General features: G+C 42.1%; 1 protein-coding gene across 1 annotated transcript in view; it reads right to left on the reverse strand.

Moving 5' to 3' along the window:
- ipo11 (importin 11) overlaps nucleotides 1-18,387 on the reverse strand; it is a 345,030-nt gene that overhangs the window by 62,013 nt on the left and 264,630 nt on the right. Inside the window, 2 exon segments of the mRNA XM_033029972.1 lie at nucleotides 7,852-7,936; nucleotides 12,420-12,515. Of these exon segments, the coding sequence (XP_032885863.1) occupies nucleotides 7,852-7,936; nucleotides 12,420-12,515 (181 nt within the window).

Here is an 18,387-nt window from a genome sequence, read left to right on the forward strand (position 1 = left end):
CGTATTCATTTGAAATATCTTCCTATTTCTACTCTGACTAGCACGTGGCACTAGTAGTAATCCAGAGATTATTACCTTTGAGGTCCTACTTTTAAGTTTATCTCCTAGCTCCCTAAATTCACCTTGTAGGACCTCATCCCGTTTTTTACCTATATCGTTGGTGCCAAAGTGCACCACGACAACTGGTTGTACACCCTCTCCCTCCAGAATGTTCTGCAGCCGCTCAGAGACATCCCTGACCCTTGCACCAGGGAGGCAACATACCATCCTGGAGTCTCGTTTGCGGCCGCAGAAACGCCTATCTATTCCCCTTACAATTGAATCCCCTTGAAATGTTACCAAGGCTGGAAATCCTGTGATAAGCGACTAACTGTAGATATTCCAAAGCATTTCCAAGCAAGCACAAGAAGGGCGGGTGAGAGTACTTCCCATTCGCCTGGATGAATGCAGTTCCATCTGCTCTCAAAAAGCTCATAACTATACAGCATGGAAACAGGCTCTTTGACCCAACCTGTCCAGGCCGATCAAGATGCCCTATCTAAGATGGTACCATTTGCACACGCTGGATGCTTTCAAGAGAGAGCTAGATAGATAGGGCTCTTAAAAATAGCGGAGTCAGGGGATATGGAGAGAAGGCAGGAACGGGGAATAAGAGTGGAATAAGAGTGAATGGGTGTATGACGGTCAGTATAGACTGGAGGGCTAAAGAGCCTGTTCTGTGCTGTATGGTTAAGATCATTTACCCTGCTTGTTTGGCAGTCTATCCACAATGCTATATGTTCATTCCTTCTCCCACCTATACAAAACGTTACCAAAATTTTTTGCAGTTATTTGGATTGGATTGGATTGGATTCAATTTATTGTCATTGCACTTTTCAGTGCAACGAAATGATTTAGCCTGCAGTCATAACATAGAATAAATAACAAACACTCAACACAGTTTAGAGTCCCAAAGTCATTGTCTCTTCCCTCCTTGCTCTCCCTCTGCGCTGAGGCAATCCAAGCCTCCGATGTTGTGACCCCGCCAGGTGATGATAAGTAAGTCCCGCGGCTGAATCCGTGCTCCGCAAACGGGCCGGTTCAAACTCCTAGGCGCGGGGCGGTTGAAGCTGCCGAAGATGCCGCCCTCCAGTCCAGCAGACGCAGCTGTAGTTGCGGGAGCTCCGGAAAACAGGTCACCACCTGTGACCTGCGAGTTCCCGATGATGTCGTCCACAGGCCCGCGGCCGAGCCTCCGAGGCTCCAAAGTCGGGTCGGAAGTTGGGTCGCACCGCAACCACAGCCCCGAAGTCGGCCAGCCTCGCGTTGGTAAGTCCTGGCTCTGCCTCTGGAGCCTCGAGGTTGGTCGCAGCTGGAGGCCGCCAGCTCTGTAATAGGCCTCAGCGCAGACGGAGACGGGGGATACGGCAGGAAAGGTCGCATCCCCTCCCGAAGGAAGAGTCAAAAAAACATGTTACACCCACCCCCCCACATATACACAACTAAATAAACCGAAATAAACTGTAAAAACGGGACAAGAGAAAACAAAAAACAGAAAAGACAAACGGACTGCAGGCGAGCCGCAGCTGCAAGGCAGCGCCGCCACTTCCGGAATGCTAAGGATACTTTGTTATCATCTCCCAACCCCTCAATTCCAACCATCAAGAAGGAGGAATCCTTAAAACACACAAGAATACCACAAACTGCGGGTCCCCTCAAGTCGCACTCTGGACTGGAAATATATTGTTGACACTTCACTGCTTGTGGTTCAAGATCGTGGAACATCCAGTGTACAACATCATGGGAGCACCTTCATTTAAAGACTGCAGCATTTTAAGAAGATGGCTCATAGCATCTTCTCATGAGCAGTTTGGAATTGGCATTAAATACTGGATATCCCAGCCAGGCCCACGTTCCAAAAAAATCAATAAGTAAAAAAGGTATTTATGTTCAGCTCAGAGAACAGTTTGGCCTATAAAGGATTTTTTCCAAGGGAAAGAAAATTTTTGAACCAGTCCATTATCTCGTGGAGTACTTTTTGACAGGTTAGCCATGAAACATAGAAACATAGAAATTAGGTGCAGGAGTAGGCCATTCGGCCCTTCGAGCCTGCACCGCCATTCAATATGATCATGGCTGATCATCCAACTCAGTATCCCGTACCTGCCTTCTCTCCATACCCTCTGATCCCCTTAGCCACAAGGGCCACATCTAACTCCCTCTTAAATACAGCCAATGAACTGGCCTCGACTACCCTCTGTGGCAGGGAGTTCCAGAGATTCACCACTCTCTGTGTGAAAAAAGTTCTTCTCATCTCGGTTTTAAAGGATTTCCCCCTTATCCTTAAGCTGTGACCCCTTGTCCTGGACTTCCCCAACATCGGGAGCAATCTTCCTGCATCTAGCCTGTCCAACCCCTTAAGAATTTTGTAAGTTTCTATAAGATCCCCTCTCAATCTCCTAAATTCTAGAGAGTATAAACCAAGTCTATCCAGTCTTTCTTCATAAGACAGTCCTGACATCCCAGGGATCAGTCTGGTGAACCTTCTCTGCACTCCCTCTATGGCAATAATGTCCTTCCTCAGATTTGGAGACCAAAACTGTACGCAATACTCCAGGTGTGGTCTCACCAAGGCCCTGTACAACTGCAGTAGAACCTCCCTGCTCCTATACTCAAATCCTTTTGCTATGAAAGCTAACATACCATTCGCTTTCTTCACTGCCTGCTGCACCTGCATGCCCACTTTCAATGACTGGTGTACCATGACACCCAGGTCTCGCTGCATCTCCCCTTTTCCTAGTCGGCCACCATTTAGATAATAGTCTGTTTTCCTGTTTTTGCCACCAAAATGGATAACCTCACATTTATCCACATTATACTGCATCTGCCAAACATTTGCCCACTCACCCAGCCTATCCAAGTCACCTTGCAGTCTCCTAGCATCCTCCTCACAGCTAACACTGCCCCCCAGCTTAGTGTCATCCGCAAACTTGGAGATATTGCCTTCAATTCCCTCATCCAGATCATTAATATATATTGTAAATAGCTGGGGTCCCAGCACTGAGCCTTGCGGTACCCCACTAGTCACTGCCTGCCATTGTGAAAAGGACCCGTTTACTCCTACTCTTTGCTTCCTGTTTGCCAGCCAGTTCTCTATCCACATCAATACTGAACCCCCAATGCCGTGTGCTTTAAGTTTGTAAACTAATCTCTTATGTGGGACCTTGTCGAAAGCCTTCTGGAAGTCCAGATACACCACATCCACTGGTTCTCCCCTATCCACGCTACTAGTTACATCCTCGAAAAATTCTATAAGATTCGTCAGACATGATTTACCTTTTGTAAATCCATGCTGACTTTGTCCAATGATTTCACCACTTTCCAAAGATGCACCCATTAATTGAAGTTCAAATTGGACAGTACAGAAAATAACTTGAAACAATGGAGAAATCCAATCAGTATTGCGTGCATTTCAAACCATTAAAAATTAGGCTATTTATTTACAAAATGTGGCTATTTATTTACAGTCTAGTTTAGTTTAGAGATACAGAATTGAAACAAGCCTTTCAGCCCACCAAGTCCATGCTGACCATCGATCACGTGTTCTTTGTTACCCCACTTCTCATCCACTCCCTACACACTAGAGCCAATTTACAGAGGCCAATTGACCTACAAACCCACATGTCTTTGAGATGTGGGACGAAACTGCAACACTAGGGGGAACCCATGCGCTCACAGAAAGAATATTCAAACTCCACACAGGCGAACTTGGACTTCTGGCTTTTTGAGGCGGCAGATCTGTGAGATCAATTACAAATGTGATCTTTAATCTTGCACAACACATGTCCTGTTATAAAACAAAGATGATATAATCCAACATTTAAAATTTCTGTACTATCTGCTCGCAACTCTTGAAGAGATTTTAGTCAAAATTGTCTGCAATAATAGCATTGCAAAAACTGCATTTTAGCAAGAGAGGAAACAGGCAGAATAAAATTGTCATTATTTGTCATTCAGTACACCTCTCCTACACTTGTCTCCCGTACTAAGTCACCCAAACCCCCCCCCCGGACTTCCCTCCCAATTCAAGTCCCGACCCCCTGGGAAACTGAAGGGAGCGACAATCAATTGCCAAGGATACAAATAATGTAATACACAAGAAAGGGCAGATGCTAGTTGACAAAAAGCGAACACACGGTGCTGGAGTAACACAAAGACACAAAAGAAATTTGGAAACGTTATCCCGTCACCCATTCCTTCTCTCCAGAGATGCTGCCTGCCCGCTGAGTTAAAGAGTGCCCACGGCAGACTCACGAATCACTACGGTAAACTCACGGGCCACTACGTTCTTACAACAAGTTTAAATGTTTCAAATTTTAACTTCAAGAGTAAATTTGACTCGTGGAAATCTTTAATCATGTTTAATGTTTTTCAAGAGTTAACAAGTTTCTCGGGTACCTGCCGTTAGCGCCACGAGTCGCTAAGTTGCGTCCACGAGTTCCGACGTTCCCGCTATGTTAATTGTACGTGATTACCATGAGTTCAATTGTTTTAAACTCGGGGTCACTCGTGGGTCGACTCGCACTGTGAGACAGGGATTTAAGCCAATTTTCTCTGGTGACTAAATTTAAAAACCAAATTCACCCTTTATCAAAATCACCAAAATTAACTGAGTTGTAATGTGAAGGCAATACATGCACTCAGATGCCGAAATCCAAGTCATCATTAAAGTTCTGAAATTGAATAACTTTCAATACTGAAACAGAATATACTTACTGTATGAGATGCTGTCCAGCTGCTCTATTTGATACTTAAAACAGGCCTTCATTCACGGTTGGCTCAAGAGTAACTCGGGAGAGGAACTTGATAACTCGGGAGAGGAACTTGGTACATCCCAGAAATGAGAAGTAAACGGCAAACTTAGACATACACGTGGGAACTCGTTTAAACTCGTGAACATAAACTTGGAATTTCGTAGACAACCACGAGTGTGATTTTTTCTTTCACTCGGGATCACTCATGGGTGGACTCGCACCGTGAAACAGGGCCATTAGACTTGGTGCCAAATTACTTCCTTTTATATAATAAATTCCCTTTTACTTCTGAAATATTTCACATTTCCTTATGATATTAAAAGAGGCAATTTGACAAATCAATTGCATGAGAGTTTAAAGCCTTCCAATTAATTGGTTCTCCAACTTCTGTGGCTTATTCCCTCATTTATGAGAATAAATAGCCCGTGATCTACTATCGGGATAAGTTACAAAAGGAAATTAACTGAACAACCAGCATATCTAAGAGACGTGTTAGGAAACCAGAGGACTTGCTCGACACCATTCAGATTAGCTTTGTTGTTTATCTGTTGGCTTGAATAAAAACTTGCAAGTCATCATAAATATAGACAAATTAGTGTGGGCAGCCTGTTTTGAGGAAAGTACTTTGCAGTTACTCCTGGTTGATGGAGTCAAAGGCATTAGAGAAGTTGAAAAATATCCTGTATAATGGATTTTTACTGCTTCAAGCATTTCTTTTAAAGATGCTGCAGTAAATATCTTGTTCAGTGTCTCCAAAGGGACGTTATCCATGCTGCTCTTCAGATAACAGCTCTTTCAATATGTGGAGGAGGTGAAAAAGGAAAACCATGGTGAAGACTTCTCTTGTGGCAGACAAAGAGGACACCCTTCCATAGTTGTCCCAGTCAGATGCATTTCTACAGTTCCTTGTTTTGACCACAATATGATTATACCTTTAATAATCCTTTACAGGATTAATATAGTCTTACAGGTAGTGGAGGAAGGAATTGCAGATGCTTGTTTATACTCACTCATTCTCAATCCAGAAGCTTCATTGGACAAAAATATATTCCTCTTCCAATTTGCCCTTCCAGAAGAGATTATAACCACCATTTTGTTTAAAGTGACCAGAATAAATCTCTGTTTATTCATTAGATAATTTAACACATCAAAAAACTTCCTAATGTTCACTAACATTCTATTTCCTTAAATTGGCAGCACGGCAGTAGAGTTCGTGTCGGGCTTGATCCTGGGTACTGTTGCTGTCTTTATGGAGTTTGTATGTTCTCCCCGTGACCGCGTGGGTTTTCCCCGGACTCCAGTTTCCTCCCACAATCCAAAGATGTGCAGGTTTGTAGGTTAATTGGCTTCAGTAAAGTTTGTAATTTTCCCTAGTAAGAAGGATAGTGCTAGTGTATGGAGATCACTGGTCGACACGGACTCAGTAGGCCGAAGGGCCTGCGTCCACGCTGTATCTCTAAACTAAACTACTAAATATGTTATTTTTTCAAAGTCTTTTGTTAAAGGTCACACTGGCTACTTCTGCTTTGGATAAGATTGGATACATTTTAAAATTCCATTAATAGCAAGTGGATATATAATTTGATCTTTGATAGTTTCATGACTATGTTAATGACTGTACATCGTAAGTCCAATAAATAACACAATGCTTCGGAAAAATTTGATTGACTGTTAGCCAAATCACAAATTAATAGTATGTTTTTATTAGTCAAAGGTCTCCTCATATTGTGTTTTGTATTGAATTCTGTCTTTACTTTGTGTGCTAGTCATGTCTCTACTATTTATTTCATTCCCCTTACATGTTTTTCCTCTACCTGCTAAATTTTTGTAAGGTCCTTGAGACTCTTGGAAGGCGCCCATTAATAAAATGTATTATTATTATTATTAAAGGTCTGTCGATTAACTATATGAATCCATGCCTATATAATCTCCACTACACATATTATGCATGCCACACATTCTACCTAGTAATCCAGTCCAGGTTTTGGGCTGCTGTTGGCAGCCTGTCTGTTTTGGTTGCTGCGGTCAGAACATAGTTGATTTTGAAATGCACGGCTGTGTATGGTTGTCTCTCTCCTTTATATCTTAATAAAAGACTGATGGTTCACTCTTCACTTTGTAATGGATTGCATACAAACAGGTCACTTAAATATATTGGTGAAAGTGAGATAGACAGCAAAATTTAAACATTGTTCTCTAATTCAATTGTTGCTATCCTTACATAATCTACCCTGTTGGTTGCAGCATCTCTATTTGATCACATTTGTTTGAAAACTGCAAAACCAAATGGTCAACCAAACAATCATTCCCACGTTTCTGGCTTTGGTTTGTCTTAATCTGAGCAGCAAAAAGAGCATAAAAGTGCACGGTCAAGCATGAATACCTTTTAAGAGTAGAATCACCTTGCTGTTGTGAAAAGTATTGCTATTAAAGCATTATATTGCAAAGAATAATCCCATGACTGATCACCAATCTGATCCTGCAAGTAGCTGAGTGACAGAGTCCAGAAAGAGCACATTTGCAATCTGCATTAACTAGTTTGTATAGACTTTTAGTAAAGCACAAATGTAACTGACCTGCAAAGTCTCCATTTTCCAAAAGGCATATACCCTGAAGGCTCACAATAGATAATACCCAAATAGACACGGCAGTCTGATAACAGAGACACAAGGAACTGCAGATATCGGAATCCTGAACAAAACACGAGGTGCTGTGGTAACTCAGCGGCTAAGCAACATCTCCGGAGGAAATGGATATGCGACATTTTGGGCAGGGACCCTACACACCGCCTAGCAGATTCCTCCACAGATGTTGGCTGATCTGCTGAGTTCCTTCAGCATTTAGTGTTATGCAATCTGATAGACCCAAGGAGCACGGGTGTCAAACATTTGTGCAAGATACATGGTGAGATAGTGAAAAATTGGGGAAGAAAACAATCTAAAAAAAATCAAACATCTTGTTGGTTTGCAAATGTTTTATTACTGTTCATCCTTGCATCTTTCAGTTATTACAATCGTTAACAACACTAACTCCGACAGAATGTAAAATATCAACTTACCAGCTTTTTCCTTTTGTCTTGTTCAGTTGGAGGTTCTTCATCTTCACTAACTTTAAGCTCCTCAAAATGTGATATCACCATACAACTATGTTGAAGAATTAACACAAGAGTTTAACAATGTTGTGGAAGTTCCAGTGATCACAACAATGATTCATTTTTAATCACAGATAGCTTAAGCAGATATGATAAATAATCTCATATATCTTAAAGCATCTGAATACAGCAATTCGATTCAATAGTATGTTCTTAGAACATGTTTATAGGTTCTTACTAGGTTTTAACCAAAATGGCAGCCACATAATTTTTAACAAAATAAAATAGTAATGTTTTTGAACAATTTTATATTTCAGAGCTTTGATGTGTAAAAGAATGTCACTTGGTGTGGAACCTGTAACATTCTCAGTCACTGTACCTTGGCCTATCCAGACTAGAATGGATAGACCAAACTAGAATGACCCAGAATCTTACAGAGTATAATCATTTATATTAACACAAGGCAGATTACCTTTCCTGACCAATGCTTGTTATTTGACCTTGTTGTTAGTGGGGAAAATGTATAGGCACCAGCTAAGATGGGTATTTCGTATTTATGAATACTGATATGTTTGAATCTAGTGATAATGATGCTATGGCACAAGGAACACCAACCTTCAGTAGACAAAGAGCTTTGGAAGGATGTGCACAATATCACCAAGAAGTATTTTCACACCAGAGACGCGGTCTTCATAAAACCACTTACGACAGAAGAGTTGGAGTCCGGTATCGCAACTCTTAAAGATGGGAAAGCAGTAGGGATCGATGACATATCCACTGAGCAAATCAAGCACTTTGGACCACAGACACGAGAGTGGCTTCTAAATTTCTACAACTCATGCTCCGTCAATCTGACAATCCCAAAGCTTTGGCGCCAGGCTCGAGTAATCGCACTACTGAAGCCAGGGAAGGACCCCTCAGAGGCGAAGAGTTATAGACCCATCTCTCTACTCTGCCACATCTACAAACTATTTGAGACTCATCCTCACCCGCCTTGCTCCATATGTACTGTAGATGACCACCTATTATCAGATCGGGCAGGATTCTGCCCAGGCAAGTCCACAACAAGCCAGCTCCTCAACCTAATGCAACATATCGAAGATGGCTTCTACTAGGGCAACTCATGGCAGCAGTGTTTGTCGATTTGACAACAGCATACGACATTATCAACCACAAAGGACTCCTCTACATGATCCTTGAGATGACAAAAGATCTGCATCTAATTGAGCTAATACAAACGATGCTCCAAAATCGAAGGTTCTTGTCGAGAAACACAGCAGATGGCGACGGAAGAAGAACGTCCTCCCTCAACAGAGTGTTCTGGCACTGATCTTGTACAACATCTACACCAATGACCAGCCAACTGACTTGGTAACTAAGCGTTTTATCTGTGCTTACGATTTCTGTATAACTGCACAGGGTGCACAGTTCTAAGATGTTGAGACAACGCTGACAGAGGCACTCACCAGTTTATCTTCATACTATGAGGAAAACCAGCTGCGTGCCAACCCATCGAAAACACAGGTCTGTGCATTCCACCTGAGAAACCAAGAGGCTAACCATCAACTACACGCCACATGGTTTAGTCTCCCACTAACACATTGCCCAAACCCAGTCTACCTTGGAGTCACACTCGACCGCTGCTTAACATTCAAGGCACATGTGGAAAAATCTAAAGCAAAGGTGGGCACCCGCAACAACATTTTGAACAAACTCACCACCACCAAATGGGGTGCCAACCCAACAACAGTACGTACTACAGCCTTAGCATTCTGCTTCTCTGCTGCAGAATATGCCTGCCTTGCTTGGGAGAGATCTACACATGCAAAGAAGATCGACTCATCCTTGAATGCCAGCTGCCGCAGCATCACTGCCTCTGGTTGCCTCTGATCTTTAGACGTAAACAACGACTACCTACTGGCTGGCGTCACTCCCCAGACATCAGGAAAGCTGTTGCAAGTACGACAGAGTGTCTGAAACAACTGACAGACGATACACCCATTACACAACCATGTGCCCCCTCCTCGGCGGTTAAAATCCCGTAAGAGCTTCCTAAACAGCGTCACCCCATTGGAAACAACACCAACTGAAGCTCGCTGGAAGAACAGGCTAGCCACTGTTCCTATTTCCACCAAGATGGGCATACCAGCAGTAGAGGGCTTACCACCAGGTGCTGATGAACACTGGCTGAACTGGAGATGTCTCAACCCACTGCGAACCGAGGTCGGGCAGTCAAGGGTGACAATGCACAAATGGGGCTACATCGAGGGTAATCAACCTGTGACTGTGGCATACAGACCCAGACAATGCAACACCTGTTGCAATGTCCATTGCTGGATAATCCATGAACTACTGCAGACCTTGCACTTAACACTCCAATAGCGCAACGATGTGTATAGCAGTGGTGAGTCACTAGAGAGCATAAGGACACGAAAGAAGAAGAAGTTTGTTGCTTGATAGGAGGACATTAACTTGGAAAATTGTCTATGCATTACAAAATGCTGATTAAATGAGAGAATTTGTAAGGTTGGAGAAGAATGATTTAGGATAACCGGAGGCAGTTTAGTTCCAATAATTGTGAGGTTATAATTGGTCTAGAGCGAATCTGTGGATATTTGTGGGTAGAAAAACAATTAATGAATAAAGGGGGAACTTTGGAGAAGTTTTGGAGAAGAATGAGACATATTTTGGGAGGGTAAATAACAAGGACATACAACCGGCATTGTCAATTAACTTCTTAAGCTGCAAGTGAGATCCAATTATGAGACCATGTTGATATTAAGAAGGTGGTCTTGGGCTCTTGAAGAGCAGCAAGGTACATGTTGGCTCTGGTCTACCCATTCTCTCAGTCGAGTAGCCATTCACCGTGGACTGTTCTGCAGTTGCTTCCTGGATGCAGAACTCTAAAAGCAAGTAATCATGCTTAGGACTTTTGAACATTAGTTAAGTTCAAACTATTTCTATTCATGCAGGTCAGAGGATCGAGTATCAACTGCTATAACATATTCAAGAGAATCCTGCCATCTGGTGAAACCTCTCCATATTGTCAGCTGACATTCAGACTGCATAGGCACGTCCAGAGTTTGGGATAGATGCCGCCAAAATATTCATGAAATCATCCTCCTGACCATGCTAGCAAATACATCCCCGTCCCTTGTTAAAGCAGAGACGGAGAATAATTATCAATGGAAATAATGGGGTGGTCGAGGGAAACAAAAATAGCTGATTACCAAGCAGATACAGGTGATGTTTAAAACAAAATATCAAGAACTTTTAGCCAGAATTCAAACAATTCCCTTTGTGGCTTGGTTCAGTAAATGCTTAAAGGATTAAATGATTTACCCAGAGATGGGGAAATAGAGATAAGGATAGAGAGACAGTGAGAGAATGTGATTTAATCACAATGAATGTGATTAAAAATCATACACTGTAACGAGGTGGTTCGACATTATATGAGGCTCCCATAATGAAAGCAATTAGATTGGCCAATTAGCCCTTTTCCTTTCATTCATTAATTATCTCACAGTGATATTTTTCCATCATAAATTATGCACTGAGGAAGGTTACTTGTTACTCTCACTCTTCAAGGCTGTTTATAGCAGCTGCAGGAATATGAACAATGGGACTGGAAAATGCAGGCTAATAATAGAGCATCTGCTATTTAAGTTGTTTAAAAGTTGTAATCATGTTTCTTGATATATTCATATAAAGTGCATTCATCAAAATTAAGTCACTTCATATCTCAAATAGGTTTCCTAAAAATATGATCACCATTAAATTATTTTTGCTGCAATTCAATGTAAAATGCCCAGCCTTTAGTAAATGTAAATCAAATGCAAGAATCATGCAATAGGTGTTTAATTAAGTATGATTAATCCCAACTGATCAGTGACAGAAATGCACCTTTTTGATTGCTTGATCAAATATATATCAAGTCAAGTCAAGTGAGTTTATTGTCATGTGTCCCTGTATAGGACAATGAAATTCTTGCTTTGCTTAAGCACACAGAAAATAGTAGGCATTTACTACAAAACAGATAAATGTGTCCATATACCATGATATAAATATATACACACATGAATAAATAAACTGGTAGTGCAAATAACAGAAAGTGGTTGCTAATAATCAGAGTTTTGTCCGAGCCAGGTTTAATAGCCTGATGGCTGAGGGGAAGTAGCTATTCCTGATTATTATGCACCCATGGGATAAATGGAATCAAATTGAATTGACAGATGTATTTGTCCCAAAGTGCCCACTTATTTATAGACTCATTCTTCAGTTCCAAGCCTATTTTAGCATTATTGTCCAATGGCAATGAGGACTGTGACAGATGTTTTCATGTCCAAGCTCATGAAAGGCCTCAGGTAATTTGTTGCCTGAACATTGAGCTGGCATTTCAGATAGATTGTCTGCTATTCAAATCTGTCTTGCTTTATTCCATTTCATCCCAAGGTTTCCACTAACTGCAGTGCGTGTAGTTGAATATGTTACAATTACCAATTCATTCATAGTCACAGACAGAACTGCTTACTTACTCTTTGTATGTCCCTGAGTCTGGATCCTCTGACATAACATCATGCAGTGCTTCCACACAAATGTTTATAATGCCACAGAATTTATCCTGAATCACACTGCAAAAGAGAAGGAGGTAGTTTAAATTGTGTGATCTATTAAAGTTTGCAATGTTACAGTATGAAACAAAGACAAGTACCCTCTGAATAATTACAAATATTTCAATGTAGAACATTTTAAATGTAAAGAATTAATAATAATTAAAAGGAATAAATGTGTAACAGCAAACTTAGCTCGGCTTCAATATAATATCTATAAATTAATAAACAGCTTATGAAAAGACCTAGGAGTGTAACAGCTATTATTGTATTTATGAGAACATGTTTTAGAGACTATCCTTTGCTGACACCCAAACAGCTTTGCTTGGAATAATTTTCTTTACTAAATTGCAATCAAATTTGATGGGTGATAATTATTCAGTCTTTAACCAAAATTATGCTTATCCTCTGTAATAGCAGTTTAAACAATTATACCAATTACTTCCACTTTCAGTGATGATAAATACATTCACATAAATAAGTATTTTTTTAATTTCTACCCAATGTGGAAAATAAAATGGCATGAAGGTACTGGCAGAATGTTGCTTATTGAATTGATCAAAATGATCTTATTATAAGAGCAATTAGAGATGAGACTTTGTATTGAAATGTAGATATGTTAAAATTATTCTTCTGAATTAGATAAGCAAAAGGATCTAAAGTAAATTTAGTAGGAACAGCAAGACAATTTAGCTGCTTGTTTCCTGGTGTCACCGTCCACTGCAGGTCTGGTGGACGGTGACACCGGGAGCCCGCGGGTCCCTGGTGGGAGACCGCTTTTCGGGGCTTCCGCAACGGCGACTTCTCCCGCCCGAGTTGCGGGGTTGAGGATGACCTGGAGCGGGGCCTTACATCGCCCGGCGCGGCTTTAATGGCCGCGGGACACTTACCATCGCCCGCCGGGGGCTTTGACTCTGACATCGGGAGGAGAATGAGGAGTGCAGGTGAGAGATAAGACTATGCTTTCCATCACAGTGCGGAGGAGATTCACTGTGATGGATGTTAGTGTAAATTGTGTCTTGGTTCTTTTTCTTGTGTGTATGACTGCAGAAACCACATTTCGTTTGAACCTCAATGAGGTTCAAATGACAACAAATAAATTGTATTGTATTGTATTGTCCTTTCCTCTACAGATGCTGCTCGACCCACTGAGTTCCTTCAGCAGACTGTTTATAGCCGCTTAGGGGTTGCATCCCCATCTCCATATGATGGCTAATTTGTGAGCTGATTTTATACAAATACCTTTCTTCCTCATCTCTTAAAACCTTGGTTCACAACTAACCTAGCATCATTTGCTATGTTTTGATATGTTTCGAAGTTCAATTATCCTGAGTGAGTAGTATGTCTTCTAGCTTCACGCATAATATCACTAAAATCATTCCTGGCTTCGGACAAAAGACCCCGTGTCCTGGGCTCTCCAAACAGTTGAGATATTTGACAGCTTGAAAACTAGGGTCAAATTATCCCCCAAATGTTCTCATTTTTAGGAAATTTGTGTAATCTTGTTGTTAAAACCTTGCAACTCTGGAAAAACTATGTAAGTTCATGACGTTATACAGCATTGAAACAGACCCTTCGGGCCAATGAATTCAAAGGATTTTTTGGACAGTCAACCGCTGTGCTGAGCACTGAGCTCATTGAACACTATTCTCAAAGATGCAGTGATCTTGGTGTGATTGGATTTCTTACAAAGTTAAAAAGCACCAATCTCTGTGGTGATCCCATCCTGGGATGCTATCACTGACATCAAAGTTAAAAGCACAATATTTAACACTTTGTACAATTTTACACTACGAAATAAAGACTGGAACAAATGGTCAAACACAGAAGTAAAATATTTTTAAAACATCCATTATATATCGAAAATGTATCTGATGCAATTACAGTCCGTGCCCATTTCATGTTATTCACAAGGATATGCAGATGCTAGAATCTTGAGCAAAAAATACAAAGTACTGGGGTAACTCATCAAGTCAAGGAACATCTCCGGAGATAGATTTCAGGTCAGGCCACTTCTTCAGACTATTTGTCGTGGGGAGAGAAAACTGGAAAAGAGGTGGGGGTGTGATAGATCCAGGCAAGAGATTTATGGATACCGGTGAAGGGGGTTCAATGGCAGATCGGTGGGACAAAGGCCAGAGATGAAAATGGGATCGGCTGTGAGATAAGGAGAGAAGCTTGAAAAGTGAGGTCAGACAAATGGATATAGATTGAAAGGGACGTAGTGAAAAGGAAGGAAGAATGGGTGTGCATTAGAGGAGGCACATGGAAGAGAGGCGTAAGAAAAAAGAGTGCAGGGGGGTTGTTGGTTAGTTATCTAAAATTGGAGAATTCAATGTTCACACCATTGGGTTGTAAGCTACCCACATCGAATATGAGATGCTGTTCAGGCACGGAACTCGCTATCAAAATATGGAGGGGACCGGGGAACACAATTTTTTGGCAGCCCACTCACACACACATGCGCGAGGCTTTGGAGGCTCAATCTAGCGCTAAATGCAGCTCAACTCTGCCTGTCTCGCCGGGTTAACCTACAAGCCCTGGCTGGACTGACGTGATACCAGCGCTGCTTCTCCACGCTGGCCATATTTCCGCAAGCCCAGGCAGGTTAACCTGGCGGGACAGGCAGAGTGAGCTGGGTTTAGCGCTGCTTCTCTGCGCTGGCTGTGGGCCTGGGGGTACAGCTCCCGTCTGACTGCCGACCTCTCTGGCCACCCGTGGGGTGGGGGGCACTCGGGTGGGGACAGGACAGCGCCGGAGAGCCGGCCGGGATCGATCCTGGCTGCGGATGAGGGGCAGGTCTGTGCCACGTCTCCCTCCTGACCCAGGACAGAAAGGTCAGAGTGGGAATAGGAATAAGAGTTAAGGGCCTGTCCCACTTGGTGATTTTTTCGGTGACTGACGTATTACGTCACTGAAAAAGCCACGGCGTGATGCGGCGTGACAACGTATTGACGCGCAGTGTTTCCTCAAGACATTTTTTTTGTCGCTGTTGGATTTTGAAATGTTCAAAATTATTTGGCGACCCTGATACGTCAGTCAATGACGCCGGCAGTCGCCGAAAAAAATCGCCAAGTGGGACAGGCCTTTTAAATAGTTTGCAACCAGGAGATTCAGTATGCCTCTGCAGTCCGTCTGTCTTTTTTTTTGTCCCGTTGAGTGTATAGTTTGTAGCGGTTTTTAAATTGTTTTTAACTGCGTATACGTGGGGGCGGGGGTGGGGGAAACTTTAAAATCTCTTCCTTGTATGGGGGACCCGACCTTTTCCCTGTCGGGTCTCCATTGTCGTTGGGGCCTAGCACCGTGGAGCAGCCTCCAACCGGAACGACCTGGGGGCTCCAGTCGCGGAGCCTGCGGACTCACCATCGTGGAGCTGGCCGGCTTCGGAGCGTGGGGAGCTGTGGTGATGCGCCGCTGCGACCAGACTCCGGAGCTTTGGAGGCTCCAGCCGCAGGTCCGGTGGACGGTGACATCGAGAGCTCGCGGGTCCCTGGTGGGAGACTGCTTTTCGGAGCTCCAGCAACGGCAACTTCTCCCGCCCGAATTGCGGGGTTGAAAATGACCCGGAGCGGGGCCTAACATCGCCCAGCATGGCTTTAACGGCCGCGGGACTTGCTAGCGCCCGCCGGGGGTTCCAACACAAGACCCGGAGCGCGGCATTGCGTCGCCCAGCGTGGCCTTAATGGCCGCGGGACTTACTTACCAACGCTTGCCGTGGGCTTTGACATCGGGAGAAGAATGGAGAGCAGGGGAGACTTTGCCTTCCTTCACAGTGAGGAGGAGATTCACTGTGATGGATGTCTATGTAAATTGTGTTGGTGTGTGTCTTGGTTTTTTCTTGTTGTATGACTGCAGAAACCAAATTTCGTTTGAACTTCATTTGAGGTTCAAATGACAATAAACGGTTTTGTATTGTATATTGTATGTACTCAGGGTGATTGTACGAACATCACTTACTTGGGATGCACATCTTTGAATGTTATCTTACCATTTTTTCTCTCATGGTTTAAAGCATCTTTCTGTTTCCCTGTTACCCGTTGTGCCTTATGCACAATTTTAAATAATTATTCTCTTCCACTCCAGTTTGTTCAGAATAAATATGAATAATAATCCACCTCAATTATTAATTAATAATATCCACCTCGGAATGAACAAAAATATACAGATTCAGTCCAGCTGATAGCTATCTGTCTTGAGATGAAATACCTGTCTTAAAGGGATGGTGGTGGATGGGGGAGGAAACTATCACCTTCTTTCCCCACAGCAGCTTTAGATCCATTTTCCAAAAGCGAAGCCAAATTGTGTGATAAATGGAATGCTGGAATTTTGTTCTGCTCATGCAAATCAAATTTTAAAGCTAGCAATACTTCCACATCAATCAAATTTGATGTAAATACTCGTGATCAATTTTAAATTTTCTTAAGCCTGATTCCCACTCCTAATGGAATAATATCCCCATTGCATAAAAATGTAATATCAGGCAGTCACTGCAGTAGATTAATAGATACAGCAAGCACAACCTAAAATTAAGGTCACTACTGAATGCAAAGATAATAAATAGATAAAATTCAAACACTGAAATGTAACATGCTGCACAAAACATACACGATTGAATTCATAATTTTAAAAATGATGCACTTTTAATAAGATTTATTAAGTACAACAAACTGAGCTGTATCTGATAGACATGTGATGAATGTTAGAATGTTAACTTTTAATTTGATGACAGAAATATACAAAAAACTTTGAAAATTGAACTAACTGGTTGGTTGATCTATAAGGATAGTCCAAGGGTTACCACAGAGGTAGATAGTAGTTCAGCACTGCTCTCTGGTTATGGTAGGGTGATTCAGTTGCCTGATAACAGCTGTGAAGAAACTGACCCCGAATCTGGTGTTGTATGTTTTCACACTTCTATACCGTTTACCTGATGGGAGAGGGGAGAAGAGGCAGTGTCCACGGTGTCACACGTCCTTGGTTATGCTGCTAGTCTTGCCGAGGCAGCATGAGGTATAAATGGAGTCAATAGAAGGGAGGTTGGTTTGTGCACTAGTCTTTGATATTTCCACCTAGGGAAAAAGGTTCTGACATGCAAACCCTATGCATGCTTGTCATAATTTTATATATTTATATCAGGTCGCCCTTCAACCTCGTGTTCCGAAGAAAACAACCCAAGTCAGTCTAATCTCTCCTTATAGCTAATGCCTTTTAATCCAGGCATAATTCTGGTAAGCCTCTTCTATACCCTCTCCAAACGCTTCACATCCTTCCTGTAATGAGGTGAGCAGAACTGCACATAGATTTGTAATAAACAATTCCAGGCATCAGGTGGCCAGAAAGCAAAACTGAATACATCTCAGATTAAAAGAACACCTTCATATTTACAACATAAAACAGATCATCACTGTGGGCTTATTGACGCACTTCAGCCGTAGTGCTTTCTTCAGAAATGTTTTTTGATACTTTGATGTTTCTCTCATGCACTGACAGAGGAACCATGAGCAGATGCTCACTCTAACAGTTTATATTACAGCATTATAAAGAAAGGGTCCACAGTGTTCAGCTTTCAACCATCAGTGCTTGCCATACCCTACTGCTAGTTGAAAGGTCAAAATGAATGTTAAATCAAGATTAATGAAATGTTACTTATATACAGCGCCCTCCGTAATGTTTGGGACAAAGACCGATCATTTATTTATTTGCCTCTGTACTCCACAATTTGATATTTGTAATAGAGAAAAATCACATGTAGTTAAAGTGCACATTGTCAGATTTTAATAAAGGCCATTTTTATACATTTTAGTTTCACCATGTAGAAATTACAGTGGTGTTTATACATAGACCCCCCATTTCAGGGCACCATAATGTTTGGGACACAGCAATGTCATGTAAA

This window comes from Amblyraja radiata, chromosome 1 (assembly GCF_010909765.2).
Source record: "Amblyraja radiata isolate CabotCenter1 chromosome 1, sAmbRad1.1.pri, whole genome shotgun sequence".
Taxonomy (NCBI): domain Eukaryota; kingdom Metazoa; phylum Chordata; class Chondrichthyes; order Rajiformes; family Rajidae; genus Amblyraja; species Amblyraja radiata.